Source organism: Nymphaea colorata, chromosome 9, assembly GCF_008831285.2.
Source record: "Nymphaea colorata isolate Beijing-Zhang1983 chromosome 9, ASM883128v2, whole genome shotgun sequence".
Taxonomy (NCBI): domain Eukaryota; kingdom Viridiplantae; phylum Streptophyta; class Magnoliopsida; order Nymphaeales; family Nymphaeaceae; genus Nymphaea; species Nymphaea colorata.
In genome coordinates this window covers 12,635,696-12,661,805 of record NC_045146.1, presented here as the reverse complement: position 1 = coordinate 12,661,805, position 26,110 = coordinate 12,635,696, and the positions used below count along the sequence as shown (strand labels likewise).

Genomic DNA, 26,110 nt, shown 5'->3' with positions numbered 1-26,110 from the left:
TCATTCTTATTTCATCAATTCTAGAGTCAACATTTTAGAATTGACTATTCGGAATTTTGGTTGTGGGGAAGCAAATGTTACCTTTCTGTAACCCAAATTTCAGTATAAATATAACTCATCTGACCTTACACATGTGATGATTAAAGTACTATCTTTTTCCAATCTAACCTTACACATGTGATTTTAAGAATATGTTGATAAGAAACATACTTAATTATTTTTTATTTTAATAGTCTTTGCACGATAAGCAAAAGTTAACAACTCTTAATCCACATTTTTCATAACAAACAATTTAAATTTAAGACTCTTTTATATCAAATTAGTTTTTATCAACGTACTAGGATGTTGACATTTTCTTTTAGAGTATTTTTTAGCAAAGATATAAAGGCTCTAATTTTTTTGACCTAGCGGCCTCCAATCTACCAAGTCCTGAACACATATGTCGTTACACATACAGACAAAATGAAATGTGTAGTAAATGTGTCAAAAATTTACATATGTCGTGAACGTGCCAAAAAAAAACATTTAAAAAGTTATCTTGGAAGAAAAAACTTTAAAAAATGTATACAGACTAACTGAAATGTAAAAAATACTAAAACACTAATTTGAACTTTAGAACCTTTTAATATGAACCGTCTTGTTACTTTGGTTGAGCTAAGTTAAGTTAAGGAATTAGCTATTATGCTTGTTATTTCTTAAAAGGCAAAAAAAAAAATATTGAGTTTAATGAAAACTTACTTAGGTCATCTTAAGGTAAAGCTTTTAAAAGAATGCCCGATTGCATTGGCTGTATCTTTTCAAATAAGTTCCGAGTTTGATTCCTTTCTTTTATACCAGACCCGAAACTTCTCGGATACAATACGGGTCATATTGTGGATAGTCCGAACTGTTTGACCCGATGAAAACCATGTAACGAGGACCGTCCGATGGTGGGGAAGGTCGGCCCCGGATGATGCGGCGACGCTCGGAGGCCTCCCCGCTCTATAAATAAGTGATCGATGGGAGGATCTTACGTTCGTTCTCTTCTCACCCTGCCCTTGCTAGGGTTTGGTTCCTTCCCTCCATCTCCGAGTGAGGTGGTGGTGGTGGTCCAGCGGGTAAGAATCGAAAAAAGAAACGGGGGGTTTTGGAGGGAAATGAGAAGCAACCATTCGATAATCTTTTTCTTCCCCCAACTGCAATTGATCTAATTCACAGAATTCTTAAGGGGACATCTTTCGTCAGTTAACTGCAGAATTTGACATTGTAAAAAAGGGAAAATCGAAAGGAAGTGGAGGAGGGAAAAGGGGAAGAAGCCGTTGAATTGAGAGGAGGGTAGGAGAAGGAGGAGGAGTAGCCATGGATACGCGGTTTCCTTACTCCCCGGCGGAAGTCGCCAAGGTGCAGACCGTTCAGTTTGGCATCCTCAGTCCTGACGAGATCCGCCAGATGTCCGTCGTGCAGATCGAGCACGGCGAGACGATGGACCGAGGCAAGCCCAAGCCCGCGGGGCTTAGCGATCCCCGACTTGGTACCATCGACCGGAAGGTGAAGTGCGAGACGTGCTCCGCAAACATGGCGGAGTGCCCCGGTCACTTCGGTCACCTGGAGCTTGCCAAGCCGATGTTCCATATCGGGTTCATAAAGACGGTGCTCGCTATACTGCGCTGCGTCTGCTTCAATTGCTCGCACATTCTTGCTGATGAGGTGACTATCTCATTTATGCTTCTGTAACAGTCCGTTGTCCTTTCTCTCTTGAAGCCACTCCCTCCTCCATTTCCCCCCTTCTGTTCGAGGCATTATGCTCTAATTCGGCAGTGGGGAAATTCTCTTCTGGTGCTCCTCCAAGAAGAAGCAAAATTTTGTCTCCTGTATTTTAGCTCCGATATATGAATATGGGAGGGAGCACATGTTATTCCAAGGTCGTGATTTTAGCACATTTAGGATCCAGGGACTGCAACTTCTTGCAAATGAAATTGCTATTAGTTTCCTTTGCACTTTGTGAATGTTGATGTTGTTTGTTGCTTGAGTATGTATGTGGCTTTAACACTCGTCGTAATCATTGTGGCTGGTTGGTGCTTGGTTCACCTGGTTTCCTGCATTATTATTTCCGATAGCTCTTTCTTCCATCTTGAGGCCAAGAAAACTAACCTATTTGCTTCCCGATGTGGCAGTTTCTATATCCGCGCATTACCGGAATATTTCATGCGTCTGTGTTTTGGTCTAATATGTTAGTGTGTTGCATCTGGGATTGTATCGCTGGTAAATTAGTGCTTGATTATTTTTCATAGTTTGGTTCTTGTTACAGGTGATCAATTTATCACGTTTAGCTTTTGTTGGCTTAATTGGCTTTGACAAATTCTTAAATGAAAAATATCATTTCTTGCTTTCTGGACCATTTTTTTGGTCATAGGAAGCAAAACACCCTCTGGATATGGTTTCATATTGTGCACACTTTGCAGTTTTGATTGTTTTATTTTGGCGAAATAAATATCCGTATCTGTTCCTCATTTTAGGACGATCATCGGTTCAAGCAAGCCTTGAAAGTCAGAAATCCAAAATCTCGACTGAAGAAAGTTCTGGATTGTTGTAAAAACAAACAAAAATGTGAAGGCGGCAACGACATAGATGAGGATCAAGGACAGGATCTAGAAGATGCTCCAAAGAAGAAAAAGCGTGGAGGCTGTGGTGCTATGCAACCAAAGATAACAATTGAAGGTATGAAGATGATTGCAGAATATAAGATTACCAGAAAGAAATCTGATGAACAGGAGCAAATGCTTCCTGAACCAGTTGAAAGAAAGCAGCAGCTGTCTGCTGAAAGGGTACTTTTCATAGGCCCTGTTCTGTTAACATGTTATTTTCTGTTCCTTCTGTAACGTAATGACTAATGGTCAACCTTCGCTAACAAGGTTTTTCTGGTTGCATAACAATTACCTTCCAATATGTTGTCTTCCAGGTTTTGAATGTCCTGAAACGGATTAGCGATGAGGATTGCTTACTTCTGGGATTGGACCCGAAGTATGCTCGTCCTGATTGGATGATTTTGCAGGTCCTTCCCATTCCCCCTCCTCCTGTGAGGCCATCTGTGATGATGGATACTTCTTCACGCAGTGAGGCAAGTAGTTTGGATCCCAGAATTGCTTAATATGTTAGAAGCACCTGTAATCTGCATACATATTCCAGCTTACGTGTTGGTATAAGTATCTAGTTAGTATCCCAGCCTTCTTCACTTGTAAATGTTTCATTCCATGGCATTCCTTGCATGCATCTTTGACTGCTGATGACAATTTCTTTGTATGCGTACTTCCTTTAGGATGATTTAACTCATCAGCTGGCAATGATCATTAGACATAATGAGAATCTCAGGAGGCAGGAAAGAAATGGAGCTCCTGCACATATAATTTCGGAGTTTGCTCAGTTATTGCAGTTTCACATTGCAACATATTTTGACAATGAGCTACCTGGTCAACCAAGGGTATGCATAAAGTGCATTGTCATTTATGAGTGATCTACAAAGTGTGAAATCTCTAATTGCCTTTTTTATCATTCAGGCAACACAAAGATCCGGAAGGCCTATTAAATCTATTTGCAGTAGACTTAAGGCAAAAGAGGGCCGGATTAGAGGGAACTTGATGGGGAAGCGTGTAGATTTTTCTGCACGTACTGTTATTACTCCCGATCCAACTATTAATATTGATGAACTTGGGGTGCCGTGGAGTATTGCTCTTAATCTGACATATCCTGAAACTGTTACTCCATACAACATTGAAAGGTATACACTATATAATAAGATCGGCACATGCTTGAGTGTTTGTATTTTAATCATTTGCCCTTTTTTGCTTTGAATAATAGGTTGAAGGAACTTGTTGAGAATGGACCTCATCCACCACCTGGAAAAACTGGGGCAAAGTACATCATTAGGGAAGATGGACAGCGGGTTGATCTGCGATATTTGAGAAAGAGTAGTGATCACCATCTTGAATTGGGGTATAAGGTTGGTTAGCTCATTGAATATGTTACTTCGATGGTTTAAGGTTTTAACTTTTTGTACTTTCTGATAATTGTGTATTATTATATTTCTTAGGTGGAGCGGCATTTGATAGATGGAGACTTTGTCCTTTTCAATCGGCAACCTAGTCTGCACAAAATGTCTATCATGGGTCATAGGATCAAAATTATGCCTTACTCTACCTTCCGTCTAAATTTATCAGTGACATCACCATATAATGCTGATTTTGATGGGGATGAAATGAACATGCATGTACCTCAGTCGTTTGAAACAAGAGCAGAAGTCTTGGAGTTGATGATGGTACCAAAATGTATTGTTTCACCGCAGTCCAATCGCCCAGTCATGGGTATTGTGCAGGATACACTTCTTGGATGTAGAAAGATAACAAAGCGTGACACTTTGATAGAAAAGGTAAGTAGTTATTTAAACTTTAAGATAACGTTTCAGTTAGTTTATTTATTGTCCTTAAGTGTCTTCCATGCATGAAGCATTTTAAATCTTTGGCAGGATGTTTTCATGAATATTTTGATGTGGTGGGAGGATTTCGATGGAAAGATACCTGCTCCTGCCATTTTGAAGCCTAGACCTTTGTGGACAGGCAAGCAAGTATTTAACCTTATAATTCCAAAGCAGATAAATCTAATTAGGTACTCAGCATGGCACTCAGAATCAGAAACAGGATTTATTACCCCTGGAGATACTTGTGTCCGAATAGAGAAGGGAGAACTTCTCTCAGGAACTCTCTGTAAGAAAACCATGGGTACATCATCTGGAAGTCTTATTCATGTGATCTGGTATGAAAATTTAATCCATGTAATAAGCATTTCTGTTCCATCGTGTTTTTGTTGTATGCTATATAAACTGATGCAATTGATAAATGAACTTGAATACAGGGAAGAGGTTGGCCCAGATGCTGCACGCAAGTTTTTGGGGCATACTCAGTGGCTTGTCAATTATTGGCTTCTGCAGAATGCTTTTAGCATTGGTATTGGAGATACCATCGCAGACGCTTCCACTATGGAAAAGATTAATGAGACGATCTCTAAAGCAAAAAATGAGGTGAAAGAGCTTATCAAGGCAGCACAGGAGAAGCAGTTGGAAGCTGAACCTGGGCGAACCATGATGGAGTCATTTGAGAACAGAGTCAATCAGGTCCTTTGACTCTTTCTTGTGATCTTCCTTTTTCCCAGTGGTCCATCTCACTTTCTGACTCGTACTTTTTTTACATTTGATTTGCTTCATAGGTGTTGAACAAAGCTCGTGATGATGCCGGCAGTAGTGCTCAGAGGAGCTTATCTGAAAGTAATAACCTGAAAGCTATGGTCACTGCAGGATCTAAAGGAAGTTTTATTAATATTTCACAGATGACCGCTTGTGTGGGTCAACAGAATGTGGAGGGAAAGCGAATTCCTTTTGGTTTCATTGACCGCACACTGCCACATTTTACTAAAGATGATTATGGGCCTGAAAGTCGTGGTTTTGTGGAGAACTCCTATCTTCGTGGGCTGACTCCTCAGGAATTTTTTTCCATGCTATGGGTGGTAGGGAAGGTTTGATTGATACTGCAGTCAAAACTTCAGAGACTGGTTACATACAGAGGCGTCTTGTAAAAGCTATGGAAGACATCATGGTCAAATATGATGGTACAGTCAGGAACTCGTTAGGAGATGTGATTCAGTTTCTTTATGGGGAAGATGGTATGGATGCTGTATGGATTGAATCCCAGAAGCTAGATTCATTAAAAATGAAAAAGGGAGAGTTTGATAAGGTTTTCAGATACGAGTTTGATGATGAAAATTGGGTTCCAAATTATATGCAACCTGATTTTGTGGAAGACTTGAAAACCATTCGAGAGTTTCAGAATGTGTTCCATGCAGAAGTTCAGAAGCTTGAAGTAGATAGGCGGCAGCTTGCCACAGAGATTGCTACCACTGGGGACAATTCATGGCCGATGCCAGTGAATCTCAAAAGGCTCATCTGGAATGCACAAAAGACGTTTAAGGTTGACCTCAGAAGACCATCTGATATGCACCCTATGGAGATAGTGGAAGCTGTTGACAAGCTTCAGGAGAGGTTGAAGGTCGTACCTGGTGAGGATGCAATGAGTATGGAGGCTCAAAAGAATGCTACTCTTTTTTTCAATATACTCCTTAGAAGCACATTTGCGAGCAAGCGTGTGTTGAAGGAGTATAGGCTTACACGTGAAGCATTTGACTGGGTCATTGGTGAGATTGAGTCTCGCTTTCTGCAGTCACTTGTTGCACCAGGTGAGATGATTGGCTGCGTAGCAGCACAATCTATTGGTGAACCCGCAACTCAGATGACATTAAATACATTCCATTATGCTGGTGTGAGTGCAAAAAATGTTACACTTGGTGTGCCTCGCCTCCGAGAAATCATAAATGTTGCCAAGAAAATCAAAACTCCATCCCTGTCTGTGTATCTCAAACCTGAGGTCAGCAAGACCAAGGAGAAGGCCAAAAATGTGCAGTGTGCCTTAGAGTACACTACTCTTCGAAGTGTGACTCAGGCAACAGAAGTATGGTATGATCCGGATCCAATGACCACAATTATTGAAGAGGATATTGATTTTGTGAGGTCATACTATGAAATGCCAGATGAAGAGGTTGCACCAGAAAAGATTTCTCCTTGGTTGCTTAGGATAGAACTGAATAGGGAAATGATGGTGGATAAGAAACTGAGTATGGCAGATATCGCAGAAAAAATAAACCTTGAGTTTGATGACGATTTGACATGCATCTTCAATGACGATAATGCGGAAAAGCTTATCCTCCGTATACGAATTATGAATGACGATGCCCCCAAAGGTGAACTGCAAGATGAGTCTGCAGAAGATGATGTCTTCCTCAAGAAAATTGAAAGCAACATGTTAACAGAAATGGCCCTTCGTGGTATCCCAGACATCAATAAAGTGTTTATCAAGTCTGGCAAGGTAAATAAGTTCGATGAAAATGAAGGATTTAAACCTGAAGTTGAATGGATGCTGGATACAGAGGGTGTCAATTTATTGGCAGTTATGTGTCATGAGGATGTGGATGCAACAAGAACAACAAGTAACCACTTGATAGAGGTGATTGAAGTCCTTGGAATAGAAGCTGTGAGACGAGCACTGCTGGATGAGTTGAGAGTTGTTATATCATTTGATGGGTCTTATGTGAATTATAGACATCTTGCTATTCTCTGCGATACTATGACTTACCGCGGGCATCTAATGGCCATCACTCGTCATGGTATTAACCGTAATGACACAGGACCTCTGATGAGGTGTTCATTTGAGGAAACTGTGGACATTCTTTTGGATGCAGCAGTGTATGCCGAGTCAGACCATCTAAGAGGTGTTACAGAAAATATCATGCTTGGACAGTTGGCCCCCATCGGCACGGGGGGCTGTGCTTTGTATCTGAATGATCAAATGCTACAGCAAGCTATTGAACTTCAGCTCCCCAGTTACATGGAAGGCATGGACTTTGGCATGACTCCATCCAGATCACCCATCACTGGAACCCCATTCCATGAAGGCATGATGTCCCCAAGCTACTTGTTTAGCCCAAATATCCGTGCATCACCAATTACAGATGCACAGTTCTCTCCATATGTTGGTGGCATGGCTTTCTCACCATCTTCGTCACCAGGATACAGTCCATCATCTCCTGGATACAGTCCATCCTCTCCTGGATATAGTCCTACATCCCCTGGTTATAGTCCAACTTCTCCTGGATACAGTCCTACTTCCCCTGGCTATAGTCCCACTTCTCCAACATACAGTCCCAGTTCTCCTGGATATAGTCCAACAAGTCCTGCATATTCACCCACCAGCCCGTCTTACTCTCCCACTTCACCCAGTTATAGTCCTACATCTCCAAGTTACAGCCCCACTTCGCCAAGCTATAGCCCTACATCCCCAAGTTATAGCCCTACTTCACCAAGTTATAGTCCTACTTCTCCCGCTTATAGTCCTACTTCTCCTGCATATAGTCCAACTTCGCCTTCATATAGTCCAACATCACCTTCTTACAGTCCTACCTCACCTACTTACAGTCCAACATCACCTTCTTATAGCCCTACTTCTCCTGCCTACAGTCCAACCTCGCCTGGTTATAGCCCCACTTCACCAAGCTACAGCCCAACATCACCAAGCTACAGCCCAACTTCTCCAAGCTACAATCCACCTTCAGCTCGTTACAGTCCATCCCTGGCATATTCACCAAGCAGTCCAAGGATATCTCCTTCTAGCCCCTACAGTGCTTCATCTCCAAATTACAGGTTTGATAAATTGTACTGACGTCTAGTGTTTATGCAATACCTTCATGTTTTTGAACTGACATCTTATGTTTTTTCTTATCAGCCCTACATCACCATCATATTCGCCTACATCTCCATCACACACGCCACCAAGTCCTACATATAGTCCAAGCAGGTAAATGCATCTTTTGTGTCTACTTGCATTGCTGTTTTTTCTTTTGTGTAGAGATAGCATTTACTTTTGTAGCTGTGAATGTATTTTGAGACCGCGATTGATCCTTGCCATGTTTGTAGTCAGGATATGGTAACGCTGATCTCAAATATACTCAGATGCCCAAAATGGGAATTTTGATTTGAATTAACGATTAGAAGATTTGGTAGGGACTTGATTTATCATGGCCTAAAACCTTATCTGGCGGAATGTGAATGATCTGACTTGTACTAGCCCGAGTTTCAGGAGTTTGTTTAGGTGCATGCTATAAATGCCTTCAACTAAGGTGGCTGATGCCAGATGATTCAAGTTGAAGTTGCGAAATATTTTTTTGTTGTGAGCGCTATGTTTATGGAGTTGGTCTGGTGAAGTTGATGAAGAGTGTCTTTGTCCCTATCTGTTTGGATGTTTATTCTTAGCACTGAAATCTCGGTTCCAAAGTAACACGCGGTGTAGTTTTTCATTGAAAGAGAGGGAATAGAGGAAGAGATGATTTGTGTCTTTGCTGATGCTTTCCTTTTTCTGTTCCTTGTTTACAGCCCGACCTATTCTGTTGCCAGTCCAGACTACACTCCAAGTTCTCCACCATACAGGTACTCTGCTTCTTCTGTGCATGCTTTCCAGATTCACAACTTTTCTTCTCATTTCGCTTAAACAAGTTCGTTCTGTTCATTGCAGTCCGAGTGCTGGTTACTCCCCCAGTGCGCCTGGATATTCTCCCTCATCGACCAGCCAGTATACACCACAGTTCAGTAATAAGGACGAGGGTAGCACTCGGTGACACAAAGCTAAAGGCGTTTCTTGATTCGTTCATCTGAAGCGAAGGCTGCGGTGCATGGCGCAAGTTGATAGCTTTTGATGGTTGAGAGGAGCCTTCCAATCTCGGATATCCTGCAAAGTAGCCCAGTTCTTTTCATCTCGCGTCCTGGATCATGGATGTGCAAGTGTAGTATTTGAAATTTCCATAGCATTTCGTTTGCTATGACCCAGTTCAAGGCAGGTTATGATTCGACAGGAAGCATCTACTTCCTGTTATAAAATGATATTATAGTGTATCCCTCTGGTTGAAGCAATCTGATAATTCATTGACAACCCATCTACCGTGCGGTTGTTTGATCTTCCTATTTATTCTTCTACTAAATCAGTTTCTGAGCATTTCATAAGTTTGATTCAGTCGAAATCTCGATTGTAAAGAAAATTTGCCCAATCTAACCAATTAGACTGATAAATTATGGGATTTAATGCATCTATAGGTGCTTTCTAGAAAAACCTAAGACAAAGTTGATTGATCTGCGCTCCGTCAAGATGTTCTCGAAAAGCACAAAATTTAGCACCAGGAAATTAAGGTGACTGTCCTCCAACTTCTCTAACCTTTATTTAATTTAACCTTTATATAATTTAGCTTGAACTCCTTCGATCTTCTCTAAACTGTATTGTTTAAAATTGAGAGTTTGGAATGTCCTTGAGGGTGTTGGTGCAATGATTTGGGCGAGAGCTGGTAGGTGCTTAATTTGGTTGTGGGTGCTAACTTTTTTGTGTGTCGTGTATCGTTTGGACTTTCTTCTTAGCAGTAGGATCAGAATATTCCTCTTACTGACGCAATTACTGATGCAAGAATATAATGCAAGGTAACAAATACGTTGTATTAACGCTCAGGTGACGTGCTAAGAAGACAGTGAATTTTATAAGCCTACTACTGCTCATTTCCTTTCCTTTAGAAGACAACGTAACTGGGTCAACCATCAACTCAAGTTTCTCCTCCAATGGTGCAAGATTGCTAGTTTGAAAGAAATAAACCGAGAAAGTCTCAACAATATACAAGCACAATAATTCATGTTCACATGACATGGTAGTCGGTAGAGATAAACACGTACAGGCGCATAGAAAGTAGTAAAAGAGGAAAAAAAAACATTTTGGTAATTTGTTAAAAAAAAATTTCTAGAGTCTTATTTTTTTTTTAATGTTAATTTTTGTCTTAACAAAAAAAAAAATTCAGTGTAAACTAAGCGTATTTTAATCATTAATGATAAAGAGTGGCCCATATAACCAGGTCCGGGCAGCAGACAGCCTGATCTTCTAGGAGGAAAAAGGTCTGGACGGCTGTATGGAAAGGGCCTTGAGTTTGAGCCTGAACCGAGGGAACCTGGGTATGGCCTGGCTTGGGCCCATATGGAACTGGCCCGGGGTCGCCGTCTGGGGAGGACCATCGTCGTAGACGTATCCCAGAAGGCTGCCGCAGCTGACGCACTTCATCTTGATCCTCTTCCTCTGGATCCCCCAGTAGTTGATCGTCTCAAAGAAGGGCATGATCTTGTCCTCCTTTTCGAAATTGAACCTGGAACCATCGACGCATGAGAAGGAGAGGGTGCCCTTGTTCCCGGCGTCGAAGTAAAAGTCGGGAGGGTATTCGTGGCTCTTGCTCAGGTTGAGAGACGCGCCGCACTTGCCGCAACTTTATTTTATCACAGGTCATCAACACAATCAGATGGAGTACATATTACTATTCAATCGATCCAGAGCTTAATATCAAACAACGACATAGATGACTCTGTCTAAAATAAGAAGACAGATGAAAAATGAGAGGAGGGATCAGAGGAGGGAACCTGTAGGTTGGATCCATAGTTGTGTGGATGTTGGTGGTGGCGTTATTGCAGACGAGATGGCAGATGATGGTCCGGCTGCAGATCGGCAATTGAGGAGTGGGGAACCCCTTTGCAGCGGCGTAAGGAACATCTGATCGGCAATATTCTCCTTCTAGTGGTTTTGTCTATTTCATTGCACTCTCCCTTCCGCCAAAGGCCCATATTCTACACGCTTTGACAAACCGCCTCTTTAGAAAATGAGAATCAGATTATTAAGTCTTTGAGAAGCTTGACATTTTCTGATACACGCAAAAGTTGAAAAGCCCTTTTCTAGAATCTCCTTTGATTTTTTCTTTCACCGAGACATGGACCGGGACTCGAAGACATCTATAACAAAGTTCTTCTGATAAACTCCATGACCCGATTTCATAAAATAGAGGTTATGTACATTTTCGCAGTCCAATTTGTTGAACATAAGCAAATACGTATACAAGAAGCATGGCCAACAAATTCTTAACAGCCAACATATGCAGTTGCCAGCAGTAGCATACAAAAAAATCCAGTTGGATTGTCTAAAAAAGGCTGGGAAGACCCAAAGTTGGACAAATAGGAAACTTTATAAAATAAGCAGTTCATTCAGAATGTCTTAACTGTACACGGAAATCAGTATAATATGAGAAGATAATAAGAAGAACGAAAGAATGCTTTAATTACATAATGCGTTCCAAGTCTTCACATTGGACTCTGCTTATTCTATAAACCGCCTTTATATCAAGTTGTTTTCTTCCCTTTGATGACTTCTTTATAGAGGTTTTGATTACATTTTCATAGCAAGAGCACTGCATACTCTGAGCAAACGTCTCTGAGTTCTGATACGTGTCTGCAGCAGAAAGCACCAAACAGCTCTCAACAGAACCATATGTCAAAGATTGATCCGTAGCCAAAAGAGATCGGACCTGAGGTATCTTGTGACCTCGTCGCCTGCTGGTGCATTCTGCATTGCATATTATACGGTATGATATTTCAGCATACCAGATAAGGACATGTACCCGTCACCAGTAATCTCCACAGCAACATCTACCATCTTTGAAGTGGTGAAAGAGCGTCGTGTCTCCCACTACGATTTCTCGTCGGCATGTCTTTGAGATTAATTTAACAGCACTGTGACAACCACCACATAGTCTGACATTCTTTCTGACTAGAATGGGAGTACCAACCGGAGTTGAAATGAGACCAAACGAAATTGCCAGTCTCACACTGTGACCGCTTGGCAAATGTTCCTTCTTCTCCGAGGCTTCTTTGGAGCTAAATTTTCTACGCGTAACAAAAGTGGCTTCACCTATCATTCCTGAAAGAATTTCTGACACAGCGCGAATTCTTCTATAGTCGGGATGGGATCTATCTGCATAAGAGAAGCTGCAGGTGTGATTGATGCAATCAAACACCGAGACCCCTATTGTCTTCTGCAAGCCTTGTTGCCTCATCATTGCTCTCAGTCTTTTGACATCTTCCCATCTACCAACTTCTGCATACATGTTGGACAATAGGATATAGCAGCCAGTGTTATCATGCTCCAGGGCTAATATTTTTTCAGCTGTACTCTCAGCCAAAGTGATGTCACCATTATGTCTGCATGCACACAGAAGCGATCCCCATATTCTTGCTGTTGGTATAAGCGGCATGCTTTCTATAAAACTTTGAGCCAGATCTGTACATCCCATCCGACCAAGTAGGTCAATGATACACCCATAGTGTTCAATCTGAGGACTAATGCCGTACTCTTCCGACATAGACTCAAAAAGTTTCCACCCATCATAAACTAGACCAGACATGCTGCAAGATGACAGTAGAGAAACAAAAGTACTGGCATTTGGTCTCATGCCCGCTTCATTCATCTCACGAAAAAGCTCAAGTGCTTCATGCCCTTGGCCATGAACTCCGTATCCTGAAATAATGGAGTTCCATGAGATGACATCCTTCGTTGGGATACTATCGAATGCTTTCCGTGCTAATTGCAGGTCACCACACTTCGAATACATACAAATTACAGAGTTCATGATGAAAATATTCGTGTCTAATCCTTGTTTTATGATGTACCCGTGTATCTGTTTCCCCTGTTTCAGAGATGCAATCTCTGAGTATGATGGTAGGATGCTTGCGATTGTTGTGGCATCTGGTCTGGAGGGACCATTCGTTACCAGTTCATGGAAAAGTAGCATCGCATCGACATGGCAATCATTCTGCGAGTAACCAGCAAGCATGGCATTCCATGATACCAAGTTTTTCTCATCAATTGCATTGAATGCGACTTTTGCGGACTTCAGGTCCTTGCACTTTGTATACATGTCGACAAGAGCAGTCTCCAGAACAAGGTAGGGGATGAACTTGCATCTGATTGCAATGGCGTGAATTGCCTTGCCCACTAATAGAGCTCTTAATTGAGCCGAAGCAGGGAGTAAGCTAACGCAAGTGACGGGATCAGGCTTGATCAAATCAACTAGCTGCATCCTGATGCAAGAAGCGAATGCATCATGGGGCATGCGATTACGAGTATATCCGGCTATCATTGAGTTCCAAGCAACAACACCTCTTCTTCTTGTCCTGCTGAATAGCTTCTCTGCAACATCCATATTTCCACTTTTGCAGTACATGTCTATAAGGGATGCTTCAACCATGTCATTAGACTCGAAGCCACGCCTAATAACCTGACAATGGATCTCTTTCCTATGTCGCACAGAACTACCGAGCGCACACGCCTGCAGCACCGCAATGAAGCTAAAATCGTCCACCTCCACCTGTGAAAACTGCATTTGTCGAAAGCGCAACAGTGCATTGTGGCGATCTCCATTAGAAACGTACCCGCTCAGCATTGAATTCCAGGAGACGGCGTCCCGCTGCGGCATTTCTTCAAACCATTGGCAGGCGCACTCCACAAACCCACATTTGGCGTACATCGCCAAAAGGGCGTTGCCAACGAATAGGTCAGCATCCAATCCCAACTTAACGACTCGGCAGTGGATCTTCCACCCCTCACGCAACGACGACGAACAGGCGCAAGCCTTCAGAACAAGGGGAAAGGTAAAACGGTCAGGGGCAGAATTACTGCGAAGCATCAGAGCAAAGATCTCGATGGCCTCATCATAGCATCCGTCCTGCACGCGACGGCGTATCATCGCGTTCCACATAAAAGTTTCTCTCTGCCTCTGAGGCATTTCCTCCAATGGGTAGCGGGTTCGTCTCGACTTCTCAACGTCAACCGGCCGGCGCGCGCTCCAGGCGAGAGGAGAACCGCTGCTTGCGACAGCCTCGACGCCAAGCCCATGACGGGTAGCGCTTCGAGGAGGGCGACGGCCAGGAGAAGAGTCGTGGACGAAGAAGCTGCGTGGTGCAGCAGCTGCTGCCATTGAACAACTCGCAGCTCAACTGGCGGGCGGCCGCTTCGTAATCAAATGGAACTGCTACCATTTCGGAAGGCAGTGAACGGATGGGTCCTCACCAGTTTATCCATCGGACCCTCCTTAGCATATCAATCCCTATTTAATAACTGCGCCATTACCTTATTCTGGAAGTCATTATCTCATCATTTCAAAAAGAAGAATGTGAGATCTAAAAAGAGCGTTTGGTAATAGAAACATTATGGTTTTGATGCATGTGTCTCAGAATACACACATATGATTTTAAAATATATAAAAATGCCACGTTTTTATAAAAAAATATATAATGTGATTATAAATATTGTTTCTAAATTCAACAATCAAAAGCTAAACACAATTATATTTTATTCTTTAAAACATGAACATGGAGTTTTAAAACATATGTCATAAGAACATTGTGTTCTTTCTTTTAAGCATCACCAAAAGATAGTTTTTTTAATATTCACATGGTGTTTAAAAAAAAGGTAATAGTGTTTTTAAAACATATGTACTCAAAGCACATGTTTCAAGAACACTAAGTTTTTCGCTTAAGAAATATTGCATCATTTTAAATGTCGTTCTTATATTTAATAATCAAATAGCAGATACTTGTTGTAAACAGAAGGTCAACGACGTGCAAGTTAAAGTGTAATTAGGGTAATATCTTGAGACACTTAGAGCAGACCTTGTACACTAAGAAACAAGGGGTTAGTACGTTTCTCCTCTCACCCGAACAACATATGGTAGTATTAAAACATGTATGGTAGTATCAAAACATGTATTTTAAAAATATATTATTGTTCTTATCAAACATCCTCTTAATTATATAATCATATGAAAAAAAGTTGCTTTTGTTTTTCTGTCTTATACAATGATAAAAGCACATTATATTATGAGGGCCTTAACATAACTGGTTGGACTGGTGTATGTGAAACCCTGCATTGTTGTCTTGATTTTCATGAGTGCTAAGCACATGGACCCATGTGGTAGAGCACAGTACCAAGTTGACTGTATATCCACTCTAGATAGACCCTCGGAGTAGAGAGAGGTTCATCTCTCCTCTAGGGGGTAGGTTACCTTCTCCTTATCCATATCGAAATACATTTTGAGAAAAAACTCAACATGGAAAGAGCCTTTAGTGTCTATGCAGTTTCATTTAGACATATATGAGAAATCTTCAAAATATTATATTTTAAGAGTTCCACTGAACTCTAGCACCTCGAGTGAACTTCTTGGTGCAGTTCGGCCCGTTCCAACCCACCTTCAATCTTTAAACTTCTCTTCTCGGATCTTGGCGCATCGAATAATGATTAATTTGTGGGGAGTAATCAAAGCTATCAACCAATCCGAAATATACAAGATTAACGAGATATGTTGAGCCATATGCATCTTAAGAAATAGATAATAAACATACATAGAAAAATTGGCATGTTATAAATAATTTAAACAAGTACTACACATTCAAATTGCAAGGTTTCTAATCCAATTTGCAGCATCAAATTGAACATAAGAAAAACTTAGGCAGCTGAAGAAGAGGAACCAAGAGACAGAGAGTGTCGGTCGGGTACATTCATTAAATCTCAAAAGCCATTCTCGTATAAATTGTAGAAGCTTCTAGAAGACACCTAAAGCGGTGCTAGGAGAAGGGAGGGGGGTGAAACAGCGTAAGTTGTGGACGATGTAGCTTGACTTGGTGAACCTTGCTCCATCTGCAGACTGCACCGCCGGTTGGTTCAAATAAGCATACCAGCTCCTGGTCCACCTGCACACACCATTAATATTAATCACACTACTTGCTTCACACAAATATATATATATATATTCTTGTTTGCCAGCCTGAAAAGGTTGAAAGAACATAATGCAACTACTTATTGTAAGCAGATGAACGCTTAAGGCACCCACTTGTGTTAATTAAGCAAAAAACTGTTGCAACGGTAGTTTCCTCGGTCAAATATTTAGTATTTCAGGTATGTTTAGGACACCAGCCTAACTTATGGAATTTAATCTTTTCTAAATAACTTTGTGATAGCACAATAGTGAAGGTATCGATAATAAAAAAGTAATTATTTTACGAAGGAAACTATCTTCACCTGGCTAAGAGTCCAACTTAAGCACCTCCAAGTTGAAGATTGGTCAATAGCTCAACAACCAACGCACAAATTCTTGGTATGGTGCGGCCCAGAATTATTAGTTTTGCAATAAAAAGAGACACAGAAACAATGTTGTTAAAATAGGGCCGAATTAATCGATTTCAATCGAACCGGCAGATTCCAAGATGCCATCTCCTCATAAAATCTTTCAATTTTTCTAACTTTGAAAGTCTCTAATTTTTCTATTTCTGTGCGCATAAATAGATGATCGAGCCATAATTAAGGCCAAGAAATAAGCAATTACAGTATCATCACTGGCAGAATGAAGCAAGATTGGAGATCAAAGGAAGGGAGGAGAACGAACCAGTCCTTGATACCCAGTCGGATCTCCTTTGATGAGCATTCACTCCCTCCGTTGGCCTCTCCTCCTTTCTCACCCAGCTTTGATTCCAACGACTCCTCGAACCTCTGGTACTCTTCTTCCTGCTCCATTAATCATTCACCCACCAACCATTTTCAGCCTTCACTTTCAGTGCTTATTGCAATACATATTTGAAGGGAAACTAGCAATAGCGCGCCGCAATAAAGCAGCGACAGCGAGAGGAAGTGTGACGGAGAATTCCATTAGCACAAGATTCAGCCACAGAAGTTTTTGCAAAATAAAGGTCATAAAAAAATTTGCTTCCTCAACATTCGATCTGCCTTGAAGGTATGACGGAGAATCACGACATTCTAAAAAGAATCAGCAGCAATCCGCAGAATGGTGAAGAACTACCAACTACTGCTACCGCTCTTCTTTGCAGAGTCTTCTCGTCTAGTCCCCAAGTACATTGCGCAAAGAAGGATTGAACTTAGAAGAACTCAATCCCTATGATTGTTACTGCAAATTAAACTTACAGTGAGGGTGCGGGATTTGATCCTGGCGGCGGCCTTGACGGCGGAGAAGAGGTGTTCTTCTTCTTCCATCTTCTTCCTCCTCCAGTACTTGGCGATCTCCTCCTTCGTCACGCAGACGCCGCTGCTCCGGCCCTTAATGGCGGCGGTGCCTGCTCCACCGCCGCTACCCTTGTTGGAGTAGTAGCAGCGGTACTCCCCCTTCCCTTTCGTCATCATGGGTGTTGTTGTCTCTTCTCCCTTTCTGCTTTCTTGCTCTCTTAGAGCATTCACTGGTCTGGCTACTTGATATCTGCTAGTTTGTTTTGTTGATATTATGTGAGAGGGGTGGAAGGAGGCACGGGCCATTCAGCGCTACTGATCAAACCTAACGGTCAGCAGTTGGTGAAGCGGCCGTCGGATAAAGGAGAGGGAAGAAGGCCGAGGCACGAGACACATTGTCTCGGGACCGGCGGTCCCGGGTGACCTAAAAAGGTTGGTCACCAGACTTGTTAGTTTGTGTTGAAGCTTCAAGGGAGACACTGGTCCTACCGGATGGACCTATTTAGATTATATTCCTTTATGGGCTGATATTTGAATAAAATAAAATTCATAATTATGTTTAAATTTTTAACTTTAACATCACTAACTGATTTTTAGAATTCTGTTTTTTTTTAGATGAAATTCCTGTTTTATATTTTGGTTGAAAGACTTTGCTGCTTGCCTAATAAAACTTTGGGATTGTTTGGTAGCATAGATACTTGATAAAAGATTAGTATTAATTTGTATTTATAGATTAAAACAGATTCATGAAACACTCAAATAAACTTTTTTATGTAGCCAAACAAGCCCTCAAAAACATTCGTTTGATCTTTGTCTAGGCACTAATATGCTTTAGGCAAAGGGTGAGCAACCCAACCAGGTGTGCCAAATCCCTTAGAAGCTAATATTTATAACATTATTTAAAGCTCAAGCTTTAGGTTGATTTAGGTGAGCTTATATTGCATTTATGAATTGAATAATACTTGTGGCCCCGGTATTTAATATCCATAAGGATCGGTTAATTTAGACGTGTACGCGTTGAAGAAATAAATAAAAATACAAAATTTTAAAAGGATCTTTGAATATTAAATAAAATGTAATCACTTCGTTTTATAAATTGCAGTGCTGACAGCTTTGATGAGCATGGGGTCAGACCAACTCGTTGGATGGTAGGTAGGAGCCCTTAACGATGCGTCAAGAGTTTATAAGGGCACTATCGTGACACCTGAAGAGTAAATTTATGAAGAGTAAATTTATAAGTGAGTTGATTATTAGTATTATATATATATATATATATACAAAGATATGGGTTACATATATAGGGCGACCCACCCTGACTTAGTAAATTTTTTTAATGGAGCCGACCAGGTATGAAAGATCAAGCCAGGTACCCAACTACCCATGGAACCTATGTCACCAGGTTGCGGCAACCCTGGTGATGCACTCGCATCTACGCGATGCAGGTGCTGGTGTGACCCAGATTCGCACCCAACCCACACCCTATTGATTTCAGTTTTTTATTAGTTTTTTTTATCAATTTTGATATTATTAATATATTATAATAATAAATTAATAATAATAATAAATACCCTCACTGTACCGCCGCATCATAATTTTTTGAGATGTATCGCATCGGCATCCGGCATTCTGTGACATAGCATGGAACCCTTATACAAAAAACAACATTTAGAAAATTTAATGGAATAATTTATTAGGCGTTTAGGTTAAAATGATTTTTTTAACTTATTTGGTGATTTCCATTTCAAGGAATTTGTTTTGTGCACTTTTGAAACTTCATCATCTGTAAATAGATGAAGTCTACATTAAGATCATATTTCGTCTATATCGCTTCTTCTTTAGTTTTTTGCTGTTGTTTTTCTTTTGCTCACATTAACCTAGACTTTTCACAAAATCAACAAAATCAAGGTCGCGTTTGGAAAACTCAACAAAGAAACCATGAGTTTTCTGTAGATTTTTTGTCAAATGAAGAATTTTGATATCAAACATTTTTGGGTGGAGAAGTTGTACCAAGGCTCAAAACAAAGCGAGAACTTCTCTCTCTCTCTCTCTTATTTTTCCCTTCTACGTAGAATCCATGTTCTTGTTTTTGGTACAAGAGCATAGTCCCCACAAATCAAATCAATGACACAACCCCTGTCCCCTTGTTTGTGTTATTGAACTTTCATTGTTTATATGATCCTATTCATATGTAAAAATCATTTGTCAACTTTTGGTGGTATTAAGAACAGTTTGAATTTTCTTTGTTTGATTGCTTTGTTAAAGAAAAAAAGCTAACTTGTTAGAAAATGAAGCGTGTTTTGAAGAAGTTGAAGTCTTATTAACTTGCTTCTAAACCATGTAATCAAATTTATATATTCAGATAAAAAAGACTAAATCCGATCAGTGGAGGGCGTTGGCGTACGTGTGTTCTATAAAAGTAGGTCCAGTCGGTCAAAAAAAGGCGGCAGCGTTGCGATTTGGAACCAAAAGGAAAAAAGAAAAAGGAAGAGACAGAGAGAGGAAAAGAAGATCAACGCCGCCATCACCGCCATCTCCAGCATGGTCAGTTTGGTCGCCGTCGTCATGAGAGAGGAGTAAGGACATCTGCAGAGGAGGCGATGGAGGGAGGTGAACTTTTCATGGTTTTTTGCTCTTCCTGGGGCAAAAGATCGGTGGACTAGGGTTTTATGGGGGATGGTGATGTGAATGGGTGTTCTTCTGAGATGAGATGATAGCGAAAATGAAGGGTTTCTGCGAGCAGCATGGCGGTCGGTCGCCGCTTGCCTTTGTCCTCGTCTTGGCTTTTGTCATTTTCTCATGTTTGGGTCGATCGCCGGTGTCAGCGGCGGCGGATGTAGATGTTTGCTCTGCCCGGTCGCTCGCCGATCGCGTCTTGTCCAAGCGCGAATGCCCTCTTCTGTCCCCTCCGATGCCTGTGGAGGTAATCTCTCTCTCTCTCTCTCTCTGAGATTATTTGCTTTTGTTTTCTATAAGAAAGCACGAGTTCTGCTTCCAATTTGTTTCTCTGGGTGAGATTAGGATACTCCCATTTTCCTAGCCGTTGTTGCATCGGAGGTCTGCGAGGGGCGGTTAGGTTTTGACTGATTATGATTAATCGGCATATATGGATTTGGAACAATCTATGCTTGTTCATTTTCGTTTCTAAGGGACTAGGAGATACCATCTCATTCTTTTCGCTTGAGAATATAATTTGAACATCGTGGTTGCAGTTTGTTGGGTAACTGTGACTTTGCGCAATCCTATGCTAGTTGTTGGCGTTTCTATTTCCACCGGTGGATCAGTTGTGCTGTTTCCTTCACCTTGAAACTCTTCTTTTCATTTTTTTGACTCGATTGGTATGGTAAGTTAGCAAGTGATTGTGGTAATATGGTGAATCCGAGAGAGCGTTCTCTGCTTCCTATATCTCGACAGAGAAAACCTTCACCCTCCATCTGTTTTTCTGTTCATGTGAGAATAGAAATCGGATAATTCTTTTGTCTGATGGTAGGTACTTCAGCTTTTCGATACTTTAATGTGGAAATTTAAGAATTCATGGTCCACCTGAACCAACGACTATAACATTGCAAAGAAAGAACATGCCTGGACGGGATTAATAGTGTCTCCTTTGTTTTTGTACACGTTGTACAGGAGCTAGGTAGACGAACCTATCTGACTTAGAAACTATGCGATCGAAATGCCTTTCCATGTAGATAGCGCTTGATGTGATTCCTAGACAACGATAATGCAAAATTCTCCATTTTTGATGTATAACTTGAGCCAGCCAAATGAAAGTGCGAACCTTAATACAGATTGGTTATGTTGTTCTGTTCTTAAAAGAGAGGCTTTTCCAACTCATCATATTAGGCCTGTCTCTTCTTTGAAGAGGCACACTGCAGCATTACACTTCAGTGGTTTTGCTATTTCTCGAAATTCAAACTCTCATTCCATAAGAACTTTTTGAGAATTCTTATGTGGTATGCCTTTTCCTTCCTAGCTCTTCATCAGTCTAGAGAAGTTTGAGGAAGTTGAAGTTAATCTCGGGTAGGGAAAATTCAGAGGTACCACATTTGTACATGGCTTGTCTCCGTAACTAATTTTCAATCAATCTATAAGCTTGTTCTGATGTTATCATCATTAGTCTAGAGAAGTTTGAGGAAGTTGAAGTTAATATCGGGTAGGGAAAATTCAGGGGTACCACATTGGTACGTGGCTTGTCACCATAACTAATTTTCAATCAATCTATAAGCTTGTTCTGATGTTGTCTTTCCTTAGACTTTTTTTTCTTTTTTTTTTTTAACTCTGAACTGACCCTTCTGTACCACATTGACCTGCAACTACTAGAGGAGATTCTGTTACATTCATTCATGTATCATACATGTACAAACTTGTTTTTCAATCAGCCAAAATGATAGTGGGAAACTAACTTGAGTCTCAGTGCTTGCTGCTTCAGTTTTTCATTATGACCATCCAGGATCTTATCAATAAGGTTTCATATGCTTGCAGAATTTGTTTAACATCAAAATAGGGGAAGGAAGTTTGTGGGATACTCATTATTACATGCTTTAGCAGTTTATCACCAGAAAAATGGAAAAAATATTAGCTTGCATTATTAGTATTTGTACTTGCTGCCTCAACATTATTTTACTAGTTAGATTTCAAACAGATTGGATACAGACAAGTTAAAAATATTCAAAGTCAGATTGATCATCCGACTCTTTTGGTACGTCAATATCCCAACATTTTAATAATGCAGTGCTTTGTTATCAACCTAGATGGCTAGTCGGCCAATTAGTTGTCTAGTGTCCCTAATCAGCATTCAACCGACTAGCCTATGACGGGTAGTAGGTTGCACCTGATACCATAGGCAAACTGATTGGGTATTTTGGCTGGCTACCCTACCAGTCTATTAGTAGTTTTTCTAGTCGGTCTGCTGGTTAGTGTCTTTTCTCCCCTTTTCTAACCATAGTTCCTTCCATTTTCAGAAGATTTTCAGGTAAGTTATGTATGTGTGTGTCTGTGTTTGCATGCTTAATGTGTATATGTATGATGTGTGTGTATGTTTTTCTGCATCTGTTCATATGCATGTTTGATTTGTATATCTGCATATGTGTGTCTTTCTTATAACAGTATGTTGAGTTATATATGTGTTTATGCAAATCTGGTTTTGTTTTCATTTTTTTCCCTTGATTTTGTTTTAGCAGACTGACTTGGAGTAACTCAAGCCGGTTAGTCCTGACAAGTCCTTATAGGGCCTTGATGGACTTGTGTCCGAGTCTCTACTTTGACAACTTATGTACAGTTTCTGCTGCCTCGTTTCCTTAATGAGAACCTCCCTCAGCTAGTATAGAAGCACATGAAAGAAACTGTTCTGGAAGGCACAAACCAACAATCAAGCAAATCGATTTCTCATAGTGTTGCGCTAATACAACAAAAATGGCAAAATTCCATGTTGTCTACTGGCCTATCTGCACTATGAGTATAATGAATTTATTCTTCATTTAAGTTTGATATTTTTTGTATTTGCAACCGTATGATCAACATCTGCCATAGTTGTGGTTTTTGAAAAAGTGATCCACTTATCAATGAAAGGGGACAACATTATAAGAGGAATTCTGACTCCTTTTCGATTTTAATTCCAGGTAGACCCTCCTTTCTTAGTGCAGACACAAATCAATTTATCTTGTAAAGGAAGTCAATTCTTTAATATGGAATCCCTATGTTGGGCTGATTTGGTTGGAATACACTGCAGGTGGTTAAGCTAGTTCTGCACAAAACTGGAGGGGAAAAGTTAGTCCTTGTCTTAGAGAATGTGGTTTAGTGGACCCTTGGCTCTGAGATTCGTGTTTATATTTTTTTGACCTTCTATAAAGTTATAAACTTTTGGCAAACATTAGGTATAGCACATTTATTTGCTTCTGCTACCAAAGCTGATTCCAGCAAGCTTGATGCTGGTGTAGGGTACTGTCAGTTTATCACCTTGTGAATGCTTTTGCATGGAAAACATTTTATATCAGTTCAACATCCTTTGGGCGATGAAATTAGTCTGGAGTGTGTTTCTTCCAGGAGATATGGCATGACCTTTTGGTTCGCTGGTTATTTCTTTAAAATTTAAATATTTCTTGCTATCTTGTCATGGCCTTAATTAAGGAAACTTGCTTGGTTTCAAGTCATAATCTTACATGCTTGGTGAGCTTTTTATTTTCTCTTATGTGTACAGAGTAGAGTTTGTTCCTAACAGGAAAACTAACAATGTTTTATTGAATATTGGTAGCTTATTCTCTTTCATTCTTCATCGTGGCAAGATGTTTAATAGTATAACTTGTATGCATGAGGACACACATGAAATAGGAAAGAATTAAAAACGAATCAAAAGAATTAAATGTATCAGTGTTTTGTTTGTAAAATTTAGAGTTACAAATTTATTGCTACTGATTAATGTGTCACAGAGAAAATCTAATCCTTTCTTCTCATATGCAAGGTTGATGGCGACTCTCTTGACAAGGCTTTGAGCTCTATGGGTGAAGGATATACGTCTGTACTCTTTTATGCAACATGGTGTCCTTTCTCTTTAAAAATAAAGGCTGAATTTGATGTGCTAAGTTCCATGTTTCCCCATATTAGACATTTGACGGTTGAAGAATCCTCTGCCTTGCCGAGGTTCTTTCTTCTTCTATACGATGCTCCCGCATTCACTGAGTGTTGCTTTCCCTCTTGGTCTGTGGTGATCTTTTGTCTGACCTGTTTCTTCCATGTTGTTTACAGCGTCTTTTCAAGATATGGAGTTCATAGTTTGCCTTCATTGCTAATTGCAAACCGGACATTTCGAGTACGTTACCATGGGCCTAGAGATATTGGGTCCTTGACACTTTTCTATACGAAAATCACAGGTGATTTTTATTGAACACACCTCTGGTCACCATAAGTAGTTCCTGCTACTAAAAATGATACCCCTTCTTTATGGTCTGCCTGCAGGAGCTGAAGCTGAAGTTTACTCTGGGCAACCTACAGTTGGAGTCGAGAGTGGTGTGAGGTCATGGAACGGAAGCTTAAGGGAAATGCTCATGGGGGAGCGGTACCTTGTTATGTCAGTTTTATTTCTGTGCTTCCGGGCGTTTATCTATGTGTTGCCGGGAGTACTTTCTCGGCTGAGAACTCTTTGGGCTCTGCGTGGTCAGAATGTAAACTTTGGGGCTATCTTTGGGAGCCGAAGTACCCTGCTAGAGCAGGCAGCACATGTATTGAATTTAAAAAGGCTGTGGAGCAAGCTGCGGCAATCTAAGATGAGGAAGTTTCATAAAGGGGCTAATAATGCTAGAGTTTGGGCATCTTCTCTTGCGTCTGTATCATTGGGTGAATCGTCTTCTTCAAGTGGAAGAGCGGACAAACCATGAATGCATGCCAGCTGGTTTTGCGACTGGGATCTCAGAACCTCCTATGGTAAAAAATGAAAGACAATAGAGGGTGTCTAGCTGGGCATGGCATATTTTAGGTTTGGCCTGTCGCTTTGGTTTAGTTCTTTGGTTGACATACAAATGGGTTGATGTAAATTTGAAGATGTTTGTATATTATCAATTGGAGGAACCATTATGACACATGCTCTCTCTATTTCTTTGTTCTGTTATTCCTGTGTTAGCTTATGATTTTTATCCTGTGTCCTAGTCCAATCTTGTAAAGTAGTTTCAATTTTTTTTTTTGTAGTCGGCAAGCTGGGGTTTGGTAGACCCTAATCGGATCATGCTGACAGAAACACAGAAAGTGTGTTGGACTCTTAGCTTTGAACTTAATGGTCTTAACTACATTCCCTTAGCCAGCTTATTTTCACAGTGTGGTGGAGATCTGTAATTGTATGATAAATTTCACAAGACAGGTTTTAGCCGTTCCGCACCAAATTCATCGCAACAAGGCATTTTCAAGGATATAAACGGACGGAAACATTGGCTACTGCTTCTCGTGTCTCTGCAGCCTTCTCGACAGGAGGAGGATTGCTAATTGCGTATATTGCTTCAACAATTGTATCCCCCAATTATGTTAAACCACTTTGAAAGATGTCATTTTTCCATAAAAGGCAAGGCAGGCAACTGTTGACGACATCAGCAGAAGGTCCAAGGTCAACCCTTGGTTGGTTTTTTCTTTCAAGTTGACGGCAATAAATGTAGATTAAATTTACAGGGTCAGTTGGGCTTTGTATGAAGTCTTGTCTATGCCCGATTCAAATTAATATATATCGTCCATAAAGTATTTAGTTTTTTTTTAGTTCTATCCATTCGCAATTCCTAGTTAACATGTTTTGCAGGTCGAACTTCAAATGATTTTCATTATATAGGAGGGAACTGTGAATGGTGTTCATAAAAGAGAACTTTTTCTGTAATAGTTTTTCATAAAATACAACTTTGTAAACGAATAAAACACAAAGAATTATGGGCGCCGAGTTTTGCGATCCGTTCGACCGTCTTACTGATGTTCTGAACAAGCGATATGATTCACGTTCACATGGTTAAATTCTAAGGGGAAAAAAGAAAAGAAAAGAAAACGTAACCCAATGTAGTCCTCTAACCGCGAAATATAACAGTATATTTAATCTCAGATGTGTTTTAACTTCAGTATAATTTTTCTGTTTTGAGTGCACTGGGCAGTAAGGTGGTTCA

At 40.6% G+C, this 26,110-nt stretch overlaps 5 protein-coding genes across 5 annotated transcripts; 2 read left to right on the top strand and 3 right to left on the bottom strand.

Annotated features, from left to right (window-relative positions):
• The first annotated feature begins 1,028 nt into the window (after nt 1–1,028).
• LOC116259964 (DNA-directed RNA polymerase II subunit RPB1-like) lies at nt 1,029–9,587 on the top strand. Its single transcript, XM_031638001.2, is given in 14 exon segments — nt 1,029–1,686; nt 2,496–2,804; nt 2,939–3,097; nt 3,296–3,457; nt 3,534–3,754; nt 3,835–3,976; nt 4,067–4,402; nt 4,499–4,785; nt 4,885–5,143; nt 5,236–5,509; nt 5,512–8,275; nt 8,358–8,429; nt 9,005–9,058; nt 9,144–9,587. Coding segments are annotated over 14 exon segments (5,490 nt in total). The 5' UTR covers nt 1,029–1,338; the 3' UTR covers nt 9,247–9,587.
• Nucleotides 9,588–10,122: 535 nt separating this feature from the next.
• On the bottom strand, nt 10,123–11,261 carry LOC116260237 (uncharacterized protein At4g08330, chloroplastic). The gene is made up of 2 exons (XM_031638407.2): nt 11,069–11,261; nt 10,123–10,917 (listed from the first exon to the last, which is right to left on the bottom strand). The coding sequence occupies exons 1-2, from the start codon at nt 11,083–11,085 to the stop codon at nt 10,542–10,544; spliced, it is 393 nt and encodes a 130-aa protein (XP_031494267.1). The 5' UTR covers nt 11,086–11,261; the 3' UTR covers nt 10,123–10,541.
• Nucleotides 11,262–11,684: 423 nt separating this feature from the next.
• On the bottom strand, nt 11,685–14,592 carry LOC116260233 (pentatricopeptide repeat-containing protein At4g35130, chloroplastic). Its single transcript, XM_031638403.2, has one exon. The coding sequence runs from the start codon at nt 14,449–14,451 to the stop codon at nt 12,100–12,102; it is 2,352 nt and encodes a 783-aa protein (XP_031494263.1). The 5' UTR covers nt 14,452–14,592; the 3' UTR covers nt 11,685–12,099.
• A 1,279-nt stretch (nt 14,593–15,871) lies between these two features.
• On the bottom strand, nt 15,872–17,737 carry LOC116260236 (uncharacterized). The gene is made up of 3 exons (XM_031638406.2): nt 17,448–17,737; nt 16,915–17,033; nt 15,872–16,222 (listed from the first exon to the last, which is right to left on the bottom strand). Exons 1-3 carry the CDS (start codon nt 17,661–17,663, stop codon nt 16,075–16,077), a joined length of 483 nt encoding a protein of 160 aa, XP_031494266.1. The 5' UTR covers nt 17,664–17,737; the 3' UTR covers nt 15,872–16,074.
• A 2,178-nt stretch (nt 17,738–19,915) lies between these two features.
• On the top strand, nt 19,916–25,086 carry LOC116260234 (5'-adenylylsulfate reductase-like 5). The gene is made up of 4 exons (XM_031638404.2): nt 19,916–20,406; nt 23,944–24,122; nt 24,228–24,352; nt 24,438–25,086. The coding sequence occupies exons 1-4, from the start codon at nt 20,194–20,196 to the stop codon at nt 24,854–24,856; spliced, it is 936 nt and encodes a 311-aa protein (XP_031494264.1). The 5' UTR covers nt 19,916–20,193; the 3' UTR covers nt 24,857–25,086.
• Nucleotides 25,087–26,110: the final 1,024 nt, after the last annotated feature.

Coding starts and splice junctions, on each gene's coding strand:
- LOC116260236 (XM_031638406.2), bottom strand. CDS start 17,663: ATGATGACGAAAGGGAAGGGGGAGTACCGCTGCTACTACTCCAACAAG. Junction 17,034..17,447: donor TCAAATCCCGCACCCTCACT/GTAAGTTTAATT, acceptor TTAATGGAGCAG/GAAGAAGAGTACCAGAGGTT. Junction 16,223..16,914: donor CGACTGGGTATCAAGGACTG/GTTCGTTCTCCT, acceptor TGGTGTGTGCAG/GTGGACCAGGAGCTGGTATG.
- LOC116260233 (XM_031638403.2), bottom strand. CDS start 14,451: ATGGCAGCAGCTGCTGCACCACGCAGCTTCTTCGTCCACGACTCTTCT.
- LOC116260234 (XM_031638404.2), top strand. CDS start 20,194: ATGATAGCGAAAATGAAGGGTTTCTGCGAGCAGCATGGCGGTCGGTCG. Junction 20,407..23,943: donor CCCCTCCGATGCCTGTGGAG/GTAATCTCTCTC, acceptor CTCATATGCAAG/GTTGATGGCGACTCTCTTGA. Junction 24,123..24,227: donor GAATCCTCTGCCTTGCCGAG/GTTCTTTCTTCT, acceptor TGTTGTTTACAG/CGTCTTTTCAAGATATGGAG.